We start from the raw sequence: 26264 nt of genomic DNA, 5'->3' as shown, positions 1-26264 counted from the left end.
GCTGTAAATGTTTCACCTGTAAGCGATAAGCTTAATTTGGTTCTTAACAAGAACAAGGGGATTGCCGTCTTAAAAAGTATTGTAAGCCAAATTGAATCTGTTAATTTGATTCAACCGCTTGAAAAATATATCACTGAAATCTGTGCCTTCAAGTTCGCGCCTATTACCAGCATATATGTGGACAGGTCCTTTTCTATGTTTAAGAATATATTCCGCGATAACAGGTAATCAATTATTTTTAAAAATTTGGCTAAATATTTTGTCTTAACCTGTTTTTGTACCTTCCTGAATAAAATTCAATATAGTATTTTTGTTGAAAGAAACTGAATGTGTTTATATTTTTAAATGCATTTGAGTGAAGAGTTAATAGTTCATGTTTATGCATATTTCTATATTTTTCGTGCATATTAAGGCATAATTTTGTATTTTTTGCGTATTTTAAGCGCTTAAAACAATTTTTTTACGGCATGTTTCCGGTTGCCCTACTTATAACTATTAAGTCCCTCATTTTTACCAATTAATAATATAATCTGTCTGCACTATTCATAATTATTATTATTTTAATTATTATTTTAAATTTGAATATAAACTCAATATTTATATTTGAAAATTATGTTCGGTAGCACTTTTGATCTCTCGCGAAAAACATTAGGCAGTGCGAACTGCAGGAACAAACATTGGGCACATTCTGAGTTCGTCGGTGCGCTCGCGAGGTCAAGGCTTCAGGTAGAAGGGGCTACAGAGTTCATAATTCCCTAAGCAGCAATTAAGCTAAGTCCTAGAAAACTTAGGTCCTAGCACCGCACCTAATTTGGGTTTACCGTTTGGTCGTCAAACAAATTCTGTACACTATGGACACATTCAGTCTATATCTATACGATTTCTTTATTGATCGGTCAAATCAGCCCTACCTAACCAATTTCTAGCCGTTTAAAGAATTACAACTATAAAACGACTGGGAAGCTGAAAAGGATATGTAAAGGACTTATAGAGCTTCTCAAGGCCAAGATAATGGCGTTTCTATGTTAAAAATTAAACCTCAAATAACCAAGATATAACAAAATAAACATTTTCGGCTGTATTTGCAAAGACCAAAAACAAAAATTAAAGTATCCCAAACCATTTCAACAAACGCTTCAAATTTAGGGGTAGACGTTTGCAAATTTTTTATGGGGACCATTCCAGACTATCTCTACTGTAATTTACCTTTATCTCTATCTTTGTCTTTATTTAACTTAGCTGCATCTTTATCTTTCGCTTCAATTCTGTATATACTAGGGATGCCAATTTTTTAAATTGAGGTCTCGGTATTGCTATTCCGAGATCAAATATGCCCGTGATTCCGGAATTGGCATACCTAGTCTGCACTCTGCAATATTTATAAAACATATTCCAACTTACACACAAAATATACATTAAAAGCAACTAACCTTCATCCTTTGCCAATCGCCTTACTTTCTTCGGCGATGGTTGATTACCGTGCACAGTTTGCTTATGACGAACGAGATGAGTTTTCCACTTGAACGTCTATTGATGATCAAAGAAAAAAGTAATTGCAATTAATATCTAGGTACATATAGCAAGTACACAAAGTTTACCTGATCACAATAACAACAGCTATGAGGACGTTCTTCCGAATGTGATGGCAAATGGCGCTGTAGCGATTTTACCGAACCAAAACGTTTGCCACACAAAGTACACTTACACTCTGAGGCATCCGTGTGAGCATTACTATAGTGATCTTTCAAAGCTGGATATGTGAAATACGACGAGCCACAAATATCGCAAACATATGTACGTTTCACTTCTGTATGCAATTGTACATGACGTTCCAAATTTGCTTTCAATGTAAAACGATTTTGACAAATGTGGCACTCGAAAAAGTTATCTTTTTTATGGACGCGTATTATGTGCTGATAGAGTGCATTCTTCGAGGAAAAATCCGCACCGCAAACCTCACAAATAGCACCATCAGCTTTGTGGCCTGTCGTGTCCAAATGTTGTTGATGTAATTTCTTGTGCGGAAACTTCAGTCCACATTCAGTACATGAATAAGCTAAAAGGGTAAAGATAAAAGTGGAGCAAGTAAAATTTATTATTTTAAAATATAACATACAGCCCTATTGTGATTGGCGATTTGAACGAATTGCGCCCCTCGCATCGCTAATTAAAAATAAAGCTTTTGATGTTTGTAGCAAAAACTATAAACTGGAATAGAACGAACACGTGCAAATGAAAATGTTGCACACTTGTATATTTGATGTTCAATTTCTTTGTTCTAAAAGAATCGATGTCATGAAATAGAATACCCTGTTGTTCTAGCAGTGTCAAGATACCCAATTCGACAAGCATATTTTCATTAGATATCCAAGCCGCCGTTATTTATGACGTTCGGCGGCGGCGCAGCGCGTTGCTATGTTTCGCACTCATTTAAGACTGTTGTTGTTGTTGTTGTAGCAGTGCTTCGCCCAACATAATAGGTGCGACCGATCACAAATTGTCATCAATATCCCCTAACGGGAGTCCAAGGAAACTTGTTGTTTCAACAGGGGTGGACCACAACGAAAGGGGTGTTAAAGGCGTTGGTTCCACATTACAATTAAAGAGATGGTTGGTGTCATGTGTGGACACATTGCAAGCGGGGCATACATTTTGTATGTCGAGGTTGATTCTGGATAGGTAAGAGTTTAGCCTGTTACAGTACCCAGAACGAAGTTGAGCTAGAGTAACTCGCGTTTCCCTGGGGAGTATGCGTTCCTCTTCCGCAAGTTTCGGGTACTGTTCTTTGAGGCCTGGATTCACCGGGCAATTCCTGGCATAAAGGTCCGACGCCTGTTTGTGGAGTTCACTGAGGACCTGCTTGTGCTTTTTTGCTTCATACGGCTGAGTTCTCAGGTGCCGTATTTCCTCATAATGCTTACGGAGATGACTCCTTAAGCCCCTACGCGGTGTTGGCTCATCAATCAGATGTCTGTTGGGATGTCTTGGCCGTTTATTGTTCATGTCGAAAATTGGTCAAAGGGATCTAAACGGATGCGCATCATTTCCAGTTATAAGAATCCAATTGCGAAATTTACTTCTTTTCAGCCGTTCAAAAGTTATTAAAAAAAAAAAGCGCTTTCAATGCCAGCTCAACATAGCAACGGATTTTGCATCACCGATTTCTCCAAGTTATTAAAACAAAAATAAAAAAGAAAATTTATATAATAAATTCAATTGCTCACTTTGCAAACATTTTTGAGAAAATTAATAAAAAACAACGAATTAAAATAAAATGACCCAAGTCAAATTTTCCTCGAGTTATTAAAAATTACACCAAAAAAAGTTCTGCATTTTTCAAATGGCTAAAATAATAAGCGAAATCGGTGATGCAATATAAAAACGGAATACGCATTTGGAAGCATTTTGTATTTGTATGGTTGTACCACTGCAAAAAATCGTGTAACTCTTTCTTAGAAAAAGTTACCACAGATTTATCTCTTTTCGGACATAATTGTTCTACAGTTACGGCAAACCAGGGATAGCAACCCTCAGGTTTTCGCTCAGAGACTCAATGGGGTTTTAATATCCCATTGAAATTACTCTCACTTCATACTCAAGTTGAAGATATACGTATGGGAAAGGATTTGAAGTCATTGGCCTTATATTCAAACATCTGGTGTTTATTTGCGAAACTAAATAACAGCCTCTGAAATGTTGATTTCGATTTTCACACTTGATCATTACCAAAACCCAACTTTCTAGTCCCTTGGAAAAATCATCATGATTATAGGTTATCCAAAGCACGGCTCCTGTTACAAATGTGAATATGTAGGAACATATATTAACCAGGTGAGGCTCTGACCTTTCCATGAAGACTCAAAGTGGCAAAGCAAAAGCTTTCCCAAGACAGTCGAAAACTGAAGCTAGAAGGCTAGAAAAAACTAGTTGGACTGAGCATATAACCATTAACATTTTCCAACTTAAAATTGGTCGACTTTCATTTTAAAATATCGTTTTGGTTTAACGCTATTGAAATCAATGTTTAGAACTCTCCAAATTTCGACTTAAAAATTTTATCCCGGTCCTTGCAAAGTTGAAATTACTGTAGATGCGCCTGGGATTATGCGATTTTCACCATGAGCTACGCAATGATATCCACTTAGACAGCTTATGATTTCAAAGGCTGCATCTTTGGCCGGAGAGTTACTCTCTAACGTTTCAAGGTATTTCTCTGGTGATTCGCAAAGTCTCTTGTGGGCTATGTAGTTCGGCAACAAGGCGCGACAAAAACATCCGTTAGAAAGTCTTCGGAGCTACACCTAGTTAAAAGACGTCTGCGGAGGCATTAATTGGATGTCACAGTCCTATATGTTTTGTTCTGGCATACACTGTTAGGGCTAGGAAACGCGGTAGCAACTGTTGATCCAAAGAAATCTCGTCGACGACGTGTAGCCTAGAAAATCTCCTTCGGCGTAATTACGCTTTGCACGATACATACAGTCAAAAGTGAAACCATTTTAAGTATTTGTATTTTTTTCTGCTGACCAGTCCCTAGAACCGGGGTTAGGTTCGAAACCTCCCTGGAGTTAGTGAACGAAGAACAGACACAGACCTTCAGACAGCTGCGATTCTTTGAACGATCCGCGAGAAATTGACCCGCGTTACATTGAAATGTCAGGCATTGGTCCTGGCAAAAACCCCGGATCACTCCAGTATATAGAACCTGCTGCTGGGAGGTCCGAAATTGTCAAAACGTCGATTTTTTTAAATACATATAAACAAATCCTTTCCTAAATTGTATTTTTTTTTATATAAGAGAATCAAATTATTTAAAGTAGTTATGCCGCATCCGGTAAACTATGGATCCTACGCCACCGCCGCCGATAAAGTGATCGGCGTAAACCTCAAATTCTCATGGCCCTATTACTATGCCCAGTATCAATGCCCCTATTACCGTTTACAACTCAACTTAGTTGGGTTGTAATTAAAACAACTCAACTTTAAGACAACTCAACTCCTGTTTGGTATTACGAATTACAACTTGTTTCAGTTGAAATTGAATTGAGTTGCCAACTTCAGAAAGTGATGATTTGACAGATAAATAAACAGCTGATCAATTTGTGGCAGAAATTTAAGCATTTTCAAATGTGTTTTTTTTTTATTAATATTATATGAAATCTATTTTATAATGACAAAAATGTTGGTGATTGACATTTCGCGAATACGGAAAACATTCGCGTGATCATTCCAATTCCTTGGAACTACCAAGCACCAAGTAAGAAAATGTTTAAGTGACAAACAAATAATGAGTTTCATATGAAGTTATTTTGCAGATTTGAAAGGGAGCATTTTACTCAGTACTAAACAAAATTAAGGACCATTTCCGCATACGCGTTCGTATTTTAAAATTATGCGCCATACTCCGATTCCTTGCTGACGGCAGCTATCAAATATGATGTGGAAATGATTTTGGTGTTGGACTGGTTTTAGATATTATTGAGGAGAATATTTGTGCGAAGTAGATTAAAACCCAAACAGAAAAAACTGTATTTTACTCAAATAGGATTCCCAGGAGTAGTGATAAGTATCAATGGGACTCGCATAATTATTTCACCTATTTTGGCTGCATCCGAACTGCGGCCAGCCTCGTCCAACTAAAGTCAAAAAGTTATTCAATGTAATTCGTTTAAACGTTGTTTTTTCTAGAAATGTGTACAACATTGTTGATTATTGTTTGATTAAAAAAGGTTTAACTACCGGCTTTAAATGTTTTGCTTTTTTTTTGATAACGTTTTATAAGCCCGTGCACCATCTAACTCTTATCAAAGGTGGTATCAAAAGACGGGTTTCCATCTCCGTTTTTAGGATTCGAGAGCGGAAATTAAAAATTTTATTTCTTTTGAAAGATATTTACAAAGACCCACAAAATGGCCCGAGAGGGTACGAAATATGAGGCCCGTTCCACAGTTTTTTTTGCCCAGAACATCGTTCTGCGTTGACGGCCTTTGGCCGCGATTCGTAAAAATAACTCTGGTTGGGTCCAACACCTTTCTGCATAGCTGTGTACAAAAAATCTGGCAAAATACAACAACCACATGAAATTAGATTTTATTAGAAATAAAATTTTTAATTTTTGTGGTAATTCTTTACGACAGCATGACCCTGCTAATACGTGTCCAAAAATATCGAGAGAGGTATTAAACGATGCGTCTTGGCATCAGTATTAATAATCCGAAGGCGGAAAATAAAAATTTTAACTCCTTCAAAAGATATTAAACAAAAACCGAAAAAAGACAACAACATTACAACAACCACATGAAAATCGCCAACTTCAACTACAAATATCTCCGGACAAGAGATAAAATGTTTCTTTTCCGCCTTCGGATTATTGTTCTCGAGATTAATACGCTTCTCGATATTTTTGGACGCGTATTAGCAGTGCCATGCTGTCGCAAAGAATTACAATTTGTGTTTTCGGATTCTTAAATCGGAGGTCGAAACGTGTCTTTTGATATCAACTTTGAACATCTTTGTTAAAAATTAGGCGGTGAACCGTCTTCTAAAACGTAACATTTTTTCAAAACAACTGCAAAATTGCATGAGACAACTGCTAGTAAGCAGTTGTAAGCTTTCGACGTCTTTGACAACTACACCAACACAAGGTTGTAAACGGCAATGCCACAAAAAGTTGTAAGACTAGACAATTCAACCGAAATTTTTTTTGACAGGTTGAGTTGTAATCTGTAATACCAAATTGCGAAATTTCAACTCAACCAGAGTTGAGTTGTAAACGGTAATAGGGGCACAAGTCTCTTCGGTGGATATTTCTTACAATGTGGGAGATATTGAGAAAATGTATACCCCAAAGTCTGCAATGTATGACATGTTGAGAAAAAATTAACCCTAAAGTCTGCAGAGTGTGGGAGGACGCCACCTCCAATGACATACCAATGGTAAAACTGCTCGTAATGTGTATATAGATGGGGCCTGCCCCTACTACAACCACAGGGTAATGAATATATATTTATTAACCGCGTTTACATTTTGCATTTGCTTCAAAATTTAAAAAATTTAACGCAGTAATCTCACAATTTTAATTATGAAACATACCACCACGATTCTACAATAACACAGGCCGACAAAATTTAACAAATTTGTTGACCCAGAAACCAGACTATTTTTCCGAAGGTTTATGACGCGCTGAATCCAAATCTGGTGAAAGAAAATATCTGCAAGGCTACATAACCTCAAATATGGGCAAAAATGGTGTTTTTTGCACTTTTAGGTTAGGATATCTCAGCTCTGTGAAGTTGGCACCTACTTGGGCGAATAATTAAAAAAACCATATCTCATTCGTTTGTCCAACGTTTGTCCATGTTTGTCCAGGAAAAATTTTCGTTTGTCCACCTTTTGTTAAAAAGTTATTTCAAAAAAAAAAAAAAAAAACCGTGTGTGAAGTTGGCACCTCCATTTGCGAGTATTTAAAAAAACCAAATGCCATTCGTTTGTCCACGTTTGTCCAGGAAAAATTTTCGTTTGTCCACCCTTTGTTAAAAAGTTATAACCAAAAACATTTTTTTTCGAAAAAACCCAAAAAATTTTTTGTTTCGCTTTATTGTGCTAAATCGTATGTCCATCGTTTGCCCATCGTTTGTCCATGTTTTTTCAGGAAAAATGTTTGTTTGTCCACCTTTTTTTAAAAAGTTATTTCAAAAAAACAAAAACTGTGTATGAAGTTGGCACCTCCATTTACGAGTAATTAAAAAAAACCAAATGCCATTCGTTTGTCCATCGTTTGTCCACGATTGTCTAGGAAACATTTTCGTTTGTCCACCTTTTGTTAAAAAGTTATAACAAAAATTATTTTTGTTGTTTACGGCCTTTGAATTATAACTTTTTAAATAAAAACGAGCTCTAGGCCAAATAATTGTATATTCTTAATAAAACACAGTACGTGAATTTTTGATATACAATTATATTATTTAATTTGTCGATATTTCGACTTCAGTCTGAAGTCATCATCAGAAATTGTTGAATGAAATAACTTTTTAACAAAAGGTGGACAAAAGAAAATTTTTCCTGGACAAACGTGGATAAACGATGGGCAAATGACGGACATACGATTTAGCACAATAAAGCGAAACAAAAATTTTTTTGGGTTTTTTCGAAAAAAAAAAAAAAATTTGTTATAACTTTTTAACAAAAGGTAGCCAAATGAAAATTTTTCCTGGACAAACATGGACAAACGATGGACAAACGACGGACATACGATTTAGCACAATAAAGCGAAACAAAATTTTTTTTTGGGTTTTTTCGAAAAAAAAATTTTTTTGTTAGAACTTTTTAACAAAAGGTGAACAAACGAAAATTTTTCCTGGACAAACGTAGACAAACGATGGACAAACGAATGGCATTTGGTTTTTTTAATTACTCGTACAACTTCACACACGATTTTTGTTTTTTTGAAATACCTTTTTAACAAAAGGGGAACAAACGAAAATTTCTCCTGGACAAACATGGACAAACGATGGGCAAACGACGGACATACGATTTAGCACAATAAAGCGAAACAAATTTTTTTTTTTGGTTTTTTCGAAAAAAAAATTTTATGCTGTAACTTTTTAACAAAAGGTGGACAAACGAAAATTTTTCCTGGACAAACGAATGGCATTTGGTTTTTTTAATTACTCGTAAATGGAGGTGCAAACTTCACACACGATTTTTGTTTTTTTGAAATAACTTTTTAACAAAAGGTGGACAAACGAAAATTTCTCCTGGACAAACATGGACAAACGATGGGCAAACGACGGACATACGATTTAGCACAATAAAGCGAAACAAAATTTTTTTTTGGGTTTTTTCGAAAAAAAAAAACATTTTTGTTATAACTTTTTAACAAAAGGTAGACAAACGAAAATTTTTCCTGGACAAACGAATGGCATTTGGTTTTTTTAATTACTCGTAAATGGAGGTGTCAACTTCACACACGATTTTTGTTTTTTTGAAATAACTTTTTAACAAAAGGGGGACAAACGAAAATTTCTCCTGGACAAACATGAACAAATGATGGGCAAACGACGGACATACGATTTAGCACAATAAAGCTAAACAAAATTTTTTTAGGTTTTTTCGAAAAAAAAAAAAAATTTTTGTTATAACTTTTTACCAAAGGTGGACAAACGAAAAATTTTCCTGGACAAATGTGGACAAACGATGGACAAACGAATGGCATTTGGTTTTTTAATTACTCGTAAATGGAGGTGCCAACTTCACACACGATTTTTGTTTTTTTTGAAATAACCTTTTAACAAAAGGTGGACAAACGAAAATTTTTCCTGGACAAACGTGGACAAACGAATGGCATTTGGTGTTTTTAAATACTCGTAAATGGAGGTGCCAACTTCACACACGATTTTTGTTTTTTTGAAATAATTTTTTAACAAAAGGTGGACAAACGAAAATTTCTCCTGGACAAACATGGACAAACGATGGGCAAACGACGGACATACGATTTAGCACAATAAAGCGAAACAAAAATTTTTTTGGGTTTTTTTCGAAAAAAAAACATTTTTGTTATAACTTTTTAACAAAAGGTGGACAAACGAAAATTTTTCCTGGACAAACGTGGACAAACGAATGGCATTTGGTTTTTTCAATTACTCGTAAATGGAGATGCCAACTTCACACACGATTTTTGTTTTTTGAAATAACTTTTTAACAAAAGGTGGACAAACGAAAATTTCTCCTGGACAAACATGGACAAACGATGGGCAAACGACGGACGTACGATTTAGCACAATAAAGCGAAACAAAAAATTTTTGGGTTTTTTCGAAAAAAAAATTTTTTGTTATAACTTTTTAACAAAAGGTGGACAAACGAAAATTTTTCCTGGACAAACGTGGACAAACGATGAACAAACGAATGGCATTTGGTTTTTTTAATTACTCGTAAATGGAGGTGCCAACTTCACACACGATTTTTGTTTTTTGAAATAACTTTTTACCAAAAGGTGGACAAACGAAAATTTCTCCTGGACAAACATGGGCAAACGATGGGCAAACGACGGACATACGATTTAGCACAATAAAGCGAAACAAAAAATTGTTTAGGTTTTTTCGAAAAAAAAAGTTTTTGTTATAACTTTTTAACAAAAGGTGGACAAACGAAAATTTTTCCTGGACAAACGTGGACAAACGATGAACAAACGAATGGCATTTGGTTTTTTTAATTACTCGTAAATGGAGGTGCCAACTTCACACACGATTTTTGTTTTTTGAAATAACTTTTTAACAAAAGGTGGACAAACGAAAATTTCTCCTGGACAAACATGGACAAACGATGGGCAAACGACGGACATACGATTTAGCACAATAAAGCGAAACAAAAAATTTTCTGGGTTTTTTCGAAAAAAAAGTTTTTGTTATAACTTTTTAACAAAATATGGACAAACGAAAATTTTTCCTGGACAATCGTGGACAAACGATGGACAAACGAATGGCATTTGATTTTTTTAATTACTCGTAAATGGAGGTGCCAACTTCACACACAATTTTTGTTTTTTTGAAATAACTTTTTAAAAAAACGGTGGATAAACGAAAATTTTTCCTGGACAAACATGGACAAACGATGGGCAAACGACGGACATACGATTTAGCACAATAAAGCGAAACAAAAAATTGTTTGGGTTTTTTTCGAAAAAAAAATTTTTTTGTTATAACTTTTTAATAAAAGGTGGACAAACGAAAAATTTTCCTGGACACACGTGGACAAACGAATGGCATTTGGTTTTTTTAATTACTCGTAAATGGAGTTGCCAACTTCACACACGATTTTTGTTTTTTTGAAATAACTTTTTAACAAAAGGTGGACAAACGAAAATTTTTCCTGGACAAACATGACAAACGATGGGCAAACGACGGACATACGATTTAGCACAATAAAGCGAAACAAAAATTTTTTTGGGTTTTTTTCGAAAAAAAAAATTTTTTTTGTTATAACTTTTTAATAAAAGGTGGACAAACGAAAAATTTTCCTGGACACACGTGGACAAACGAATGGCATTTGGTTTTTTTAATTACTCGTAAATGGAGGTGCCAACTTCACACACGATTTTTGTTTTTTTGAAATAACTTTTTAACAAAAGGTGGACAAACGAAAATTTTTCCTGGACAAACATGACAAACGATGGGCAAACGACGGACATACGATTTAGCACAATAAAGCGAAACAAAAATTTTTTTTGGTTTTTTTCGAAAAAAAAAAATTTTTTTGTTATAACTTTTTAACAAAAGGTGGACAAACGAAAATTTTTCCTGGACAAACGTGGACAAACGATGAACAAACGAATGGCATTTGGTTTTTTTAATTACTCGTAAATGGAGGTGCCAACTTCACACACGATTTTTGTTTTTTGAAATAACTTTTTAACAAAAGGTGGACAAACGAAAATTTCTCCTGGAAAAACATGGACAAACGATGGGCAAACGACGGACATACGATTTAGCACAATAAAGCGATACAAAAAATTTTTTGGGTTTTTTCGAAAAAAAAAAGTTATTGTTATAACTTTTTAACAAAAGGTGGACAAACGAAAATTTTTGCTGGACAAACGTGGACAAACGATGAACAAACGAATGGCATTTGGTTTTTTTAATTACTCGTAAATGGAGGTGCCAACTTCACACACGATTTTTGTTTTTTGAAATAACTTTTTAACAAAAGGTGGACAAACGAAAATTTCTCCTGGACAAACATGGACAAACGATGGGCAAACGACGGACATACGATTTAGCACAATAAAGCGAAACAAAAAATTTTTTAAGTTTTTCAAAAAAAAAAGTTTTTGTTATAACTTTTTAACAAAAGGTGGACAAACGAAAAATTTTTCCTGGACAATCGTGGACAAACGATGGACAAACGAATGGCATTTGATTTTTTTAATTACTGTTGTTGTTGTTGTTGTAGCAATGCTCGCCCCACCTAATAGCCGCGACCGATCACAAATTGTCATCAATATCCTCTAACGGGAGTCCAAGGAAACTTGCCGTTTCAACAGGGGTGGATCATAAGGAAAGGGGTGTTAGAGGCGTTGGTTCCACATTACAATTAAAGAGATGGTTGGTGTCATGTGGGGACACATTGCAAGCGGGCATACATTTTGTCGGGGTTGATTCTGGATAGGTAAGAGTTTAACCTGTTACAGTATCCAGAACGAAGTTGAGCAAGAGTGACACGCGTTTCCCTGGGGAGTATGCGTTCCTCTTCCGCGAGTTCTGGATATTTTTCTTCAAGTACTGGATTCGCCGGGCAATTCCCGACATAAAGGTACGACGCCTGTCTATGGAGTTCACCAAGGACCTGCTTGTGTTTTTTCGCTTCATACGGCTGGGTTCTCAGGTGCCGTATTTCCTCAAAATGCTTTCGGAGATACTCCTTAGGCCCCTAGGCGGTGCTGGTTCGTCAATCAGATGTCTGTTGGGATGCCCAGGTTTCTGGGTATTCAACAGAAACTGTTTGGTCAGCATCTCATTTCTCTCCCTGATGGGGAGTATTCTCGCCTCATTATGCAGATGGTGTTCTGGGGACATAAGAAGACAGCCCGTGGCGATTCTGAGAGCAGTATTTTGGCAGGCCTGTAGTTTCTTCCAGTGGGTAGTTTTTAGGCTTGGCGACCATATGGGTGACGCGTAGCACGTAATCGGCTGGCTAATTGCTTTGTATGTGGTCATGAGCGTTTCTTTATCTTTTCCCCAGGTACTGCCAGCAAGGGATTTGAGGATTTTATTACGGCTCTGAATTCTCGGAACAATTGCGGTTGCGTGCGCACCAAAATGTAGATCCTGATCAAACGTCACACCCAAGATTTTGGGGTGTAGGACAGTCGGTAGCGTAGTGCCATCGACGTGGATGTTCAATATGGTCGACATTTGGGGCGTCCATGTTGTAAATAAGGTCGCGGAAGATTTAGTCGGTGACAATGCCAGGTTTCGCGAGGCGAAAAAACTGGAGAGATCAGGGAGATAGCCGTTTATTTTATTGCATAGCTCATCGATCTCTGGGCCTGGGCCTGTGGCCATTATTGTGCAGTCATCGGCGTAGGAAACGATTGTGACTCCTTCCGGTGGTGAAGGTAGCTTAGATATGTGGAAATTAAACAAAAGTGGGGATAGGACACCACCCTGTGGCACCCCTTGTTTAATTCTCCTTGGTTTTGATGTTTCGTTTCTGAATTGCACCGATGCCTGCCGACCACCCAGATAATTTGCGGTCCACCTTTTAAGACATGGGGGAAGGGTAGACCCTTCCAGGTCTTGCAGTAATGAGCCATGGTTGACCGTATCAAAGGCTTTTGATAGGTCTAGCGCTACGAGTACTGCTCTATGGTGGGGGTATTGATTCAAACCGCAATTTATCTGGGTGCTAATGACATTTAGCGCGGAGGTAGTGCTATAGAGTTTTCTGAAGCCATGCTGATGAGGGGCTAGCTGCAAATGTGCTTGGAAATAAGGGAGCAGAATGGCTTCAAGCGTCTTTGCCACTGGCGATAGGAGAGATATCGGACGATATGACTCACCTACGTTAGCTGGTTTCCCAGGCTTTAGTAGCGGGACCACCTTGGCCATTTTCCATTTCTCGGGTATGGCAAAGGTGGAGAGAGACAGGTTGAAGACATGCGCTAAATATTTGAAACCCTCTTTCCCTAGGTTTTTAAGCATCGGCATGGCTATGCCGTCTGGGCCCACTGCTTTGGATGGTTTAGCGCGACCAATGGCGTCCTCAACCTCTCTAGCGGTGATGGTGATTGGTGACGCGCTGAATTTGTGTTTATGTGCGTGTCTATTGGCTCTCCGTCTATCTTTGTCGACCGTAGGATGCATTATATATTGTCGGCAGAAAGCGCTCGCGCATTTTTCCGCATCCGACAGCACCTTATCGCCAAAGGCGATGGAAACTTTGTCTTTGTGCTTAGTCGGATTCGATAGGGACTTTACGGTGGACCAAAGTTTACCTACACCGGTAGAGAGGTTACAACCTCTTAGGTGCTCTTCCCATTTCGCCCGCTTGTGTTCGTCCACAAGCAATCTGATGCGTTGGTTTATATCCCTTATTTGGAGGTCGCCTGGATCAAGCTGTCTTATAAGGTCGCGTTCCCTCGCTAAGCTCGCGGCCTCCGCCGGGAAGTGGGGCCGGATTTCGGGAATTCTCCCGGCGGGAATGAAATGTGCCGAGGCGGATTCAATGACCTTACGGAAGGCACGCTCCCCTTGGCGGGCATCAGTCGGGATAGGAAGGGCAGCAAAGCTGCTGTCTGTTGCAGATTTATATTCTTCCCACTTTCCTTTTTTGAAGTTTATGAAAGTGCGTTTTTCGGTGACGATGAAGTCGGCGGTACGCTCGAACGAAATAAGTATGGGCAGGTGGTCGGATGCCAATGTTACCATCGGCTGCCAGTTGACGCAGTTTACGAGTTCTGCGCTCACGATTGAGATATCTGGCGAGCTATGACAGCTTCCTACCATACGTGTAGGGGCGTCTCCGTTTATTGTGCAGAACGTCGTTTCTTCTTTTTGATCCGCCAACATCTCACCCCTACTGTCCGCCCGCAAGTTTCAATGCCATAGGTCGTGATGGGCATTGAAATCGCCTAAGATAATGCGATTGTTGCCAGTGAGTAAGGCCTCGATTTTAGGGCGGTATCCACTGGGGCAACAGGTGACAGGAGGGATGTAGATGTTGATGATTTCTAGATTTGCATCGCCTGACCGGACAGATAGGCCTTGACGTTCTAGACATTGTCCCTGCGGTCGATGCCAGGATCAAATATATGATATTGCACAGAGTGATGTATAATAAACGCGAGGCCGCCTCCATTTCCGCTCTCGCGGTCCTTCCTGTGGACATTATACCCAGAGCAGGTCTGCAATGCAGATCTTGCTGTGAGTTTAGTCTCTTGAATCGCAGCAATGCTGATGTTGTGCCGCTTCATGAAATCGACTATCTCCGTAATCTTCCCAGTTAGTCCATTACAGTTTAACTGCAGAATTCTGAAGTGCATGAGGGGTGACGTCGCCACTCTAGGGGTAAGTGACGGGTGACTACGCCTAGGTTGTGGAAGGCCAGGACACAATTGCTGTTGTGGCCTTGGGACTGGGCGCCCTTGGGCAAGCATTGGGGTACCCGGATGATTTGGGATTGCGACCTGGCAACATGGCGCGATGAAACCCGTCGAGGGGTTGCCGTCGCGGAGACCAGAACATCTAGGAAAGTGACACCACCCAAGGCAGGAGCTGCATTGAGCGGATGTCGCAAACCTATATATTCTGTGCTGGCAGACGGTGCAAACGGAGGTAGGGACTAAGAGTCTGTTTCCCTGACCTGCACGATTGCTGCCAGAAAAGAGAGGGGGGGGGGGGGGGGGGGGGGGGAAGAAGACGGGGGCAGGGGCTGATGCTCAGCATTGCTACCAGCTCTACTACGAAGGTAGTAGTTATGAGTGGTATCAGCTGTTTGAGTTGTTGGCGCCGTGGGGCGCGAGCAGCAGCGGGTACTTGTTGTGGCTTGCTGAGCAGCGAGGCTGCTGGAAGGTAGTGGAGGGGCGCTTAGGCGTAGACTACGGGACGCCCTTGGGCGTGAGCAGCAAGGAGCCACAAAAGAATTATAAAAGTTACGTGGACGTCGGGTTTTGGGATCAAGCCCAGAACAACCTGTCCGATGCAACCATCTCTTGCACGAGATACACTGAACAGAGTATGACCGTCCTAAAAAGATTCTTTTCTGGCAAATGCAGCAAAACCATTTCTCAGGACCGGGGTCAGGAGACGGACCCGGATTGGGTTCGATACCTTCCCGGAGTAAAAGAATATGTAGCAGTCCTGCTGCAAGGAGCTGCTGGGAGGATGACAATTTGTGGGAGGGACGAAACAAATTAAATGGGGTCACACTGAAATGACAGTCCTTGGTCGGGAAAAATCCCGAGTCGCTCCGGTACATAGAACCGACTGCCTTGGGAAGCAGTGCAAATGGAGGTGCCAACTTCACACACAATTTTTGTTTTTTTGAAATAACTTTTTAAAAAAACGGTGGACAAACGAAAATTTTTCCTGGACAAACATGGACAAACGATGGGCAAACGACGGACATACGATTTAGCAAAATAAAGCGAAACAAAAATTTTTTTGGGTTTTTTTCGAAAAAAAAAATTTTTTTGTTATAACTTTTTAATAAAAGGTGGACAAACGAAAAATTTTCCTGGACACACGTGGACAAACGAATGGCATTTGGTTTTTTTAATTACTCGTAAATGGAGGTGCCAACTTCACACACAATTTTTGTTTTTTTGAAATAACTTTTTAAAAAAAGGTGGACAAACGAAAATTTTTCCTGGACAAACATGGACAAACGATGGGCAAACGACAGACATACGATTTAGCACAATAAAGCGAAACAAAAAATTGTTTGGGTTTTTTCAAAAAAAAAAGTTTTTGTTATAACTTTTTAACAAAAGGTGGACAAACGATGGACAAACGAATGGCATTTGATTTTTTTAATTACTCGTAAATGGAGGTGCCAACTTCACACACAATTTTTGTTTTTTGAAATAACTTTTTAAAAAAAGGTGGACAAACGAAAATTTTTCCTGGACAAACATGGACAAACGATGGGCAAACGACGGACATACGATTTAGCACAATAAAGCGAAACAAAAAATATTTTGGGTTTTTTCGAAAAAAAAAAGTTTTTGTTATAACTTTTTAACAAAAGGTGGACAAACGAAAATTTTTCCTGGACAATCGTGGACAAACGAATGGCATTTGATTTTTTTAATTACTCGTAAATGGAGGTGCCAACTTCACACACGATTTTTGTTTTTTTGAAATAACTTTTTAACAAAAGGTGGACAAACGAAAATTTTTCCTGGACAAACATGGACAAACGATGGGCAAACGCCGGACATACGATTTAGCACAATAAAGCGAAACAAAATTTTGTTTGGGTTTTTTCGAAAAAAAAAAATTTTTTTGTTATAACTTTTTAACAAAAGGTGGACAAACGAAAAATTTTCCTGGACACACGTGGACAAACGAATGGCATTTGGTTTTTTTAATTACTCGTAAATGGAGGTGCCAACTTCACACACGATTTTTGTTTTTTTGAAATAACTTTTTAACAAAAGGTGGACAAACGAAAATTTTTCCTGGACAAACATGGACAAACGATGGGCAAACAACGGACATACGATTTAGCACAATAAAGCGAAACAAACATTTTTTTGGGGTTTTTTCGAAAAAAAAAAGTTTTTGTTATAACTTTTTAACAAAAGGTGGACAAACGAAAAATTTTCCTGGACAAACGTGGACAAACGATGGGCAAACGACGGACATACGATTTAGCACAATAAAGCGAAACAAACATTTTGTTGGGGTTTTTTCGAAAAAAAAAAGTTTTTGTTATAACTTTATAACAAAAGGTGGACAAACGAAAATTGTTCCTGGACAAACGTGGACAAACGAATGGCATTTGGTTTTTTTAAATACTCGCAAATGGAGGTGTCAACTTCACACAGGATTTTATTTTTTTTTTTTTTTTGAAATAACTTTTTAACAAAAGGTGGACAAACGAAAATTTTTCCTGGACAAACGTGGACAAACGAATGGCATTTAGTTTTTTTAAATACTCGCAAATGAAGGTGCCAACTTCACACACGATTTTTTTTTGAAATAACTTTTTAACAAAAGGTGCGCAAACGAAAATTTTTCCTGGACAAACATGGACAAACGGTGGACAAACGAATGAGATATGGTTTTTTTTTAATTATTGGCCCAAGTAGGTGCCAACTTCACAGAGCTGGATATCTCGAAAACCCGAGCTGATAGAGCAATTCTGAGGCCAGATTTGGATTCAGCGCATCATAAACCTTCGGAAATATATAGCCTTGTTTCTGGGTCTGAAATGCTGTCGGCCTGTGTAATTAATAACAAACTAAAAGCAATTATATAAGAAATATACAAGGTTATAAATAATTACTATGTAGCGTATGAGTTAATTAATTTAAAAACTTAAAAACAAAGAAACCAACGGTGAAGCACATTCATATTTATGATTTAGAGAAATTTACTTTCATTTACGCTTAAGATACTCTACACTTAGTATGCTTGTGTTAGTATTTTGGACAATTTTTCAGGCACTCACACTCACACTCACTTTTGAATTCTTTCTTGCTGTGAGATTCAACATGGGCGTGGAATTGTTGACGGCGCGAATATGATTCACCACAAGTATCACAAACGAACGGAAACTCCTTGGCATGTATAGTGCGATTGTGATGTATTATTTCCTGGAGGAGAGAATTAATATATGACAGTTAATAAATAAAATATTTCAAATATTTAAGTCATATAGTATCTAACAAATGCCACATCAATTGATTCAAGTATAAGGGACACAGTCGTCGTAAATTACTTTGTATCTTTATGCATGATTTTATCTGTACCCTTGATTAAGAAATAAAGCTGAAATGATCCGGAGATAGTCCCAAGTTTATTCCGAAAAACCCCTTAAATAATCCCAAAAAGTTCCACTTTTATCCCGAACATATCTTTGAAATAATGCTTATTACTATATTCATATCTGCGTAAAGCTCATACAAGAAAAAAAAAACATGCAATTAAATAGTTTTTCCTACAAATTGGAGGGACACCGAACGGCATCACGGCAAACCATATGAGTTTTCACTGAGAAGCTTTTCATGGCAGAAATACACTCGGAGTGTTTGCCAAATTACTGCTGAAGGGCGACCCCGCTTAGAATAACTGTTGTATAGTTTAAACAACTTGTTTCTAAGTTCTTGGTGTTGCTTTGCCTGGGACATGATTTTCGGTATGGTAGGCGGGGCACGCTACCACCACACCACCGCTGTTAATGCTGATTCCCAGATAGCCAATGCGCCGATTCTTTCTCGGATGGCAGCAAGTACTTCGTCTTGTCCGCAAGACCAACTTGTTTTTGCCTCTTTATCTAATCCAGAGACGGGCAGAACTTACGGCACGTTTGTTAGGCCCATAAAATATCAATATCATTAATACACACCAGCGAATGTACGCTCTTAAAAAAATGTGTGCCATCACGGTTCAGTATTGCTGTTAGAGTTATCTTCTCCAGCATTAGGTTAAATAAATCGTACGAAAGGGAGTCGCGAAACTAATCTGAAGCTGTCCTTAAGTGATCCCGAACCCAAACCTGAAAATGTCCCGAAATTATTTCGAAAACAATTTCTGCTAAGCCATTTGCTATCTATGTGCTAAATTCAAAGCTAATAAGAAGCTACTTTTCAGTCAAAGTACCTACAGTGATCAAAGTGCTTACTTGGAAAAGTAGACCTTGAACCGCTCAACTTTAAAGAAAAATAAAAACAAATACTCACTTCCAGTGATGTACCGTTCGGTTGACCACAATCATGACAAAAGCCTGGATGGATTTTATAATGATCCAACAATGATTTTCTCTTGCGATACGATTTCGGGCATTGTAAGCATTGATAGCTGGGTTTGGCTTTCTTTGTGCTTCCACCGCTAGCGCGTGCTCCAGCTGCACCGCCTGGTGGAGCATGAAGTGATGTACTACTACTACTACCACCATCAATTAGTTGTTTGTTTGGCTCCATATCATCCAAATCATGCTCATCCATATCATCATCTTCGTCTTGTGACAAATCATTATCATCTAGACCCAAAGACATGTCCAAGGAAAGCGAACCAGAGTTCGATGCTGAAGCAGATGTACCAGCTGCCATGTTGCTGTTCGGAGTTGCATTTGCGGAAAGAGCAGCAGACATAACTACGGATGATGCCGTTGGTGATTTGGTGCCACAAGCGGAAGACATGTTAGGTATTTGTTGTTGCTGCTGAAACGTAATGTGATGCTGCTGTTGTTGCTGTTGTATATGTAACATTGGCATGGGATGTTGTTGGTGATGCATTGCATGTGGTGACATTGAAGCCTGCTGTGCGACTGGATCTTGTATTCTAGAGGATCCCGCCAACAACTCAGCAGTGAAATGTGGTGGTGGTTGCTTTTGTTGTTGCAAATTGCCACTATCGAGTATGTTGTCAATACTATTCATATACGCTGTGTTGGCTGCGCTATTTTGTTGTTGTTGTTGTAGGCGTTGCTGTTGCAGCAAAAGTTGTTCTTGGCGTTGTTGTTCTAATTCGTGTTGCGCGTTCTCAGCCATGCCACCCAGCAACGTTAAAGGATGCGGTGTTTGTTGTTGCTGTTGATGCAAATTTGCTTTAAGAGTAAGTCGGTGTTGGTGTTGGTGTTGCTGTTGAGCATCTGGTTTTTGATTTTGCATTATTAGCCTCTGTTGTTCTTGATGTTGATGCGCAATAAACTGTGAGTGATTCGCATTCAAAACATTATTATGAAGATTTCCGGTAGCCAAATGTTTCCCTGTCGCATTATCACCACCACCGCCACCAGCAACACCAACAACACTACCACTTCCACTATCACTACTACTACTATTATTAGTTAAACCAGGCAATAGCATTGGATCATTTTTACCACTTTGCGTATTCATAGTCATTTGATTGCTATTATTATCATTATTAGTTGTGACCATCATTCCAGTTACGTTATCACGTCGAACAAAATCGTTGATTGGTGGAAAAGATAACGGACTTAGGTGATGATGTTGCAAGTTTTGTCCATGCAAATATTGCTTAGTAAAATTTTGCTGTTGTTGTTGTAGTAACAATTCACTATTTCGATGTTCGTTTTGCGGTCCACCAATGTGTTGCAGTTGTTGTTGTTGAAACTGCTCCTTCGGCTCCTTGGGAGACATGCCAGGAAGATCTTCAACAATATTCGCCAATTGCTGATTTCGTCTGCCGTAGTTAAGATTACTTAAATTATTACTTGCTGTAAGGCCATTTATCACAAGGCTGTTGCTTCTGAAATAAACAAAATTTTATTTAAAATTAAACGCAAAACCAAAATTTGGTTGCAATAAAGCATTATATACCCAGTTGAGTTAAAGTACGATTAATTTGTAACGAAGGCTAGCTCCAGCTTATCTTCGAAAAGCTACTTGCGAAGGGAGTCAAAAACAGTATCTCTCTGCCTTTATCTTAAACCCTTGTCCCAGCTGGTGATATGTGTTTTTAGGGTGGATTTATTGCATTTTCAGAACATCACTAAGCCTAACTATGAGACCATCAATGCAAAAATTAATAGAAGGGGTCATTAAAAGCCTAAAGACTTAAGACTAACCGGTTTTTCGACATTTGTTCAATGAACTTTCGAAATACTGCCGGTTTTTGAGGACTCGCCACCCCTTTAACATCATTTTGCGTGAATGCTCGTGAAGGTTAGATTATGTTGAATTTTTCGTCAATGAGGACCTCGCATAGGCTGTATGTGTCCATAGTGTTACCAGCATTTTTTGACGACCAAATGGAACAACCCAGATAGGAACCAGGACTTATGTTATGAAATAACTCCGCCCTCTTAGTAAATTCAAGAAGTTTTATAGTTGTCAGCTGAATTGCTGCCTCAGGATCTGACAGCAGCTCCTTAATCAACCAATCATCGGAGGAGGGTTTAAAAGAAAATTAAAAATTTAACTAAATGGTTCGGTACAAAGCGGGAAATTTGTGGAAGAATTTCGATTTTAAAATTTTAACAAACTATTGTAAACTATTTATCAAAACTATAAACGTAGAAAGCAATTACCGATCCTATGTGAACAAATCCTTTAAGGTCATTTAGATGGGAAACTTCGCAGGAAAGAATACCCGTCATAAGTCTGCAGTCATCTCTTTTTATACTCAGTTGAGCAGAGCTCACAGAGTATATTAACTTTGATTGGATACCGGTTGGTTGTACAGGTATAAAGGAATCGAGATAGATATAGACTTACATATATCAAAATCATCAGTATCGAAAAAAAATTCGATTGAGCCATGTCCGTCCGTCCGTCCGTCTGTTCGTTAACACGATAACTTGAGTAAATTTTGAGGTATCTTGATGAAATTTGGTACGTAGGTTCTTGGGCACTCATCTCAGATCGCTATTTAAAATGAACGATATCGGACAATAACCACGCCCACTTTTTCGATATCGAAAATTTCGAAAAATCGAAAAAGTGCGATAATTCATTACCAAATATGGATTAAGCGATGAAACTTGGTAGGTGAGTTGAACTTATGACGCAGAATAGAAATCTAGTAAAATTTTGGACAATGGGCGTGGCACCGCCCACTTTTAAAAGAAGGTAATTTAGAAGTTTTGCAAGCTGTAATTTGGCAGTCGTTGAAGATATCATGATGAAATTTGGCAGGAACGTTACTCTTATTACTATATGTATGCTTAATACAAATTAGCAAAATCGGAGAACGACCACGCCCACTTTTAAAAAAAAAAATTTTTTAATTCAAATTTTAAAAGAAAAGTTAATATCTTTACAGTATATAAGTAAATTATGTCAACATTCAACTCCAGTAATGATATGGTGCAACAAAATACAAAAATAAAAGAAAATTTCAAAATGGGCGTGGCTCCCCCCTTTTTCATTTAATTTGTCTATGATACTTTTAATGCCATAAGTCGAACAAAAATTTACCAATCCTTGTGAAATTTGGTAGAGGCTTAGATTCTAGGACGATAACTGTTTTCTGTGAAAAAGGGCGAAATCGGTTGAAGCCACGCCCAGTTTTTATACACAGTCTGTCCTTCCGCTCGGCCGTTAACACGATAACTTGAGCAAAAATCGATATCTCTTTACTAAACTCAGTTCACGTACTTATCTGAACTCACTTCGTATTGGTGTAAAAAATGGCCGAAATCCGACTATGACCACGCCCACTTTTTCGATATCGAAAATTACGAAAAATGAAAAAAATGCCATAATTATATACCAAATACGAAAAAGGGATGAAACATGGTAATTGTATTGGTCTATTGACGCAAAATATAACTTTAGAAAAAAACTTGGTAAAATGGGTGTGACACCTCCCATATTAAGTAGAAGAAAATGAAAAAGTTTTGTAGGGCGAAATCAAAAGCCCTTGGAATCTTGGAAGGAATACTGTTCGTGGTATTACATATATAAATAAATTAGCGGTACCCGACAGATGATGTTCTGGATCACCCTGGTCCACATTTTGGTCGATATCTCGAAAACGCCTTCACATATACAACTAAGGGCCACTCCCTTTTAAAACCCTCATTAATACCTTTAATTTGATACCCATATCGTACAAACACATTCTAGAGTCACCCTTGGTCCACGTTTATGGCGATATCTCGAAAAGGCGTCCACATATAGAACTAAGGCCCACTCCTTTTTAAAATACTCATTAACACCTTTCATTTGATACCCATATCGTACAAACAAATTCTAGAGTCACGCCTGGTCCACCTTTATGGCGATATTTCGAAAAGGCGTCCACCTATAGAACTAAGGCCCACGCCCTTTTAAAATACTCATTAACACCTTTCATTTGATACCCATATCGTACAAACAAATTCTAGAGTCACCCCTAGTCCACCTTTATGGCGATATCTCGAAAAGGCGTCCACCTATAGAACTAAGGCCCACGCCCTTTTAAAATACTCATTAACACCTTTCATTTGATACCCATATTGTACAAACGCATTCTAGAGTCACCCCTGGTCCACTTTTATAACGATATTCCCAAAAGGCGTCCACCTATAGAACTAAGGCCCACTCCCTTTTAAAACACTTATTAACACCTTTCGTTTGATACCCATATTGTACAAACGCATTCTAGAGTCAACCCTGGTCCACTTTTATAACGATATTCCGAAAAGGCGTCCACCTATAGAACTAAGGCCCACTCCCTTTCAAAATACTCATTAACACCTTTCATTTGATACCCATATAGTACAAACCAATTCTAGAGTCACCCCTGGTCCACCTTTATGGCGATATCTCGAAAAGGCGTCCACATATAGAAATAAGGCCCAAGCCCTATTAAAATACTCATTAACACATTTCATTTGATACCCATATCGTACAAACAAATTCTAGAGTCAGGCCTGGTCCACCTTTATGGCGATATCCCTAAATGGCGTCCATCTATAGAACTATGGCCCACTTCCTCTTAAAATACTCTTTAATACCTTCCATTTGATACACATGTCATACAAACACATTCCAGGGTTACCCTAGGTTCTTTTTACAACATGGTGATTTTCCCTTACTTTGTCTCCACAGCTCTCAACTGAGTATGTAATGTTCGGTTACACCCGAACTTAGCCTTCCTTACTTGTTAATGATAAGATTAACTTTTTTAGTCTAATGCTACGTTTCCACCAAACCCAAACTCCGTGTTTGCCAACTCTTTTATGCAAAATATCTCTTGGCAGAAATGCAACTTTTGATTTTTGCTTTCGCATTATTGATACCGAAGTTAAAACGCGTTATTCGATAGCTTTCGCTATATTTTTAGACATGTTTCAACAGTCTTACGAAACTGGCAAACACGGAGTTTGGGTTTGGTGGAAACGTAGTATTAGGTTGTGGGAGTTAAACATGATCTTCTGATCACAATAGTTATTGTTAAAATGTCAAAATCGAAACTAATCACTGTTATGACTGGGTTTGAGGGCAAACTTTTCGCTGCGTATTGATCCATTTATTTAAAAGAACTGTTTAATCTTTTTGTTTTCTTTTCACATCTTTTGGTGCATTGTGTCCGAGTTCTTTACTATGTGTGAAGTTTCAAGTTAATAACTCTGTGGCAGGTATCGTTTCAACCTTGTGAATCTTAGCAGAATTTTTTATGATAGGTATTGTGGTCTCTTTGGCCTCTATTATTAGTCTAAAAGTTTCAAGCTTCAGCTTTCCAGGAATCTACATAAAAATTATCAAACTATTCCAAATCTCGTTTAATTTTTTTCCTTTTATTGCTTGGCTTTATTTTAAGGACCATTGTTAGCATTGCAATTTCGTGGCTCAACAGGAAGTTTCTTACACAAGCAAAGTTTCCAATAATACAGCGGTACGTAGTTACCTACCTGTTGTCATCAAGCAAAGTGTCAGAAGTATGGCATGACAACATTATATGATGCAGCTGCGAGAGTGTTTGAGAGAAAATAAGTTCTTCGAAAGATTTATGGGCCCCTACGCGTCGGCGACTGCGAGTACCAAGCAAGATTGAATGATGACCTGTACGAGCTTTAAGGAGACCCCATCATAGTTCAGAGAACTGAAACACAGCGGCTAAGCTGGCTAGGTCATTTAAGCGAATGAAAGATGATGTTCCAGCAAAAAAATAGTTATTCTTGGAACCCGCCTATGGAAGCAGACGAAGAAGACGGCCCCACTCCTCTAAGAGCGTTTAGAATTCCCTTGGTGTTACTAATTAGCGCCCGTTGGCCACGCGAAGAAGCGACAGGCGCTCTTTATTGGAAGGCCCTACCCGTTCAACGGTTAAGTGCCAATTAAGCACACTCAGGGAAATTCGCCGTTCTAAAATCTAGTACTAAGCTTTTCATGTTCTTACTTTTTTGTTCTTGAAAAACGAACGACCAATTCTTTAGACAACAACCTTGTGCTTCAACTGACACCATTTTCTTGAAAAGGGGGCGGCTGGTCTTAAAATATGAAAAAATGTTATATTAATGAGAACAATGTTCATAAATTAAGTAGAATATTATTAAATTAAGTTAAATAAAAAAAGAAACGGTACAATTACTGTGCACTACAATGTTAAATACAACATTTGGCACAAGCTATGAAGCAGTCGTCCACTGCCCGACGGTTATGTGATGCTGCGGTTGCGATCGCGTGGCGCGAGTTCGATCACGGTCAAACTCTGAAATTTCTTTTTTTTCGTTCAATTCGATTTTCCATTCACATATGCACAGGTAATTCTCAAATTTGCTATGAAACGTTTTAAGTATATATGCAGATTACATCATTAAATAAGAAGAATTTGTCAACAAGAAAAATATATGAAGGAATGCATATTATGCGTTTTTTCTTAAACTTTTGGGTTTTAATAAGTTTTTTGTTAATATTGTGACGAATATTAGTAACACAAAGCGATACTCACATCACTAATCTGATACTAAGTAAATAAAGCCACAACAACAATAAAGCAAGCTGCCACACTTGTATGTACGTAAACAAATTAATCATCATGTACACACATACATACAAGCAGCAGAGAGATACTCCCAAGCGCATGTCATCATCAGCTACTACTTCGCTCACATATACACACACATATGGTTACACACTACAAATACACGC

The 26264-nt window shown here is 38.2% G+C and overlaps 1 protein-coding gene across 3 annotated transcripts in view; it reads right to left on the bottom strand.

The window, feature by feature from the left end:
• Positions 1–26264, bottom strand: part of LOC137244677 (uncharacterized) — a 164803-nt gene that overhangs the window by 33404 nt on the left and 105135 nt on the right. The window contains exons 4-7 of one of the 3 annotated variants that reach the window (XM_067774034.1): positions 19404–20934; positions 18173–18317; positions 1599–2056; positions 1431–1527 (exon numbers count right to left, since the gene is read on the bottom strand). In XM_067774034.1, the coding sequence (XP_067630135.1) occupies positions 1431–1527; positions 1599–2056; positions 18173–18317; positions 19404–20934 (2231 nt within the window). The remainder of the gene's footprint in view (positions 1–1430; positions 1528–1598; positions 2057–18172; positions 18318–19403; positions 20935–26264) is intronic. The other 2 variants (XM_067774035.1, XM_067774036.1) reach the window with 2 other exon arrangements.

This window comes from Eurosta solidaginis, chromosome 3 (assembly GCF_040869045.1).
Source record: "Eurosta solidaginis isolate ZX-2024a chromosome 3, ASM4086904v1, whole genome shotgun sequence".
NCBI lineage: Eukaryota > Metazoa > Arthropoda > Insecta > Diptera > Tephritidae > Eurosta > Eurosta solidaginis.
The sequence above is the reverse complement of the archived record's forward strand: the minus strand, read 5'-3'. Positions and strand labels throughout refer to the sequence as shown.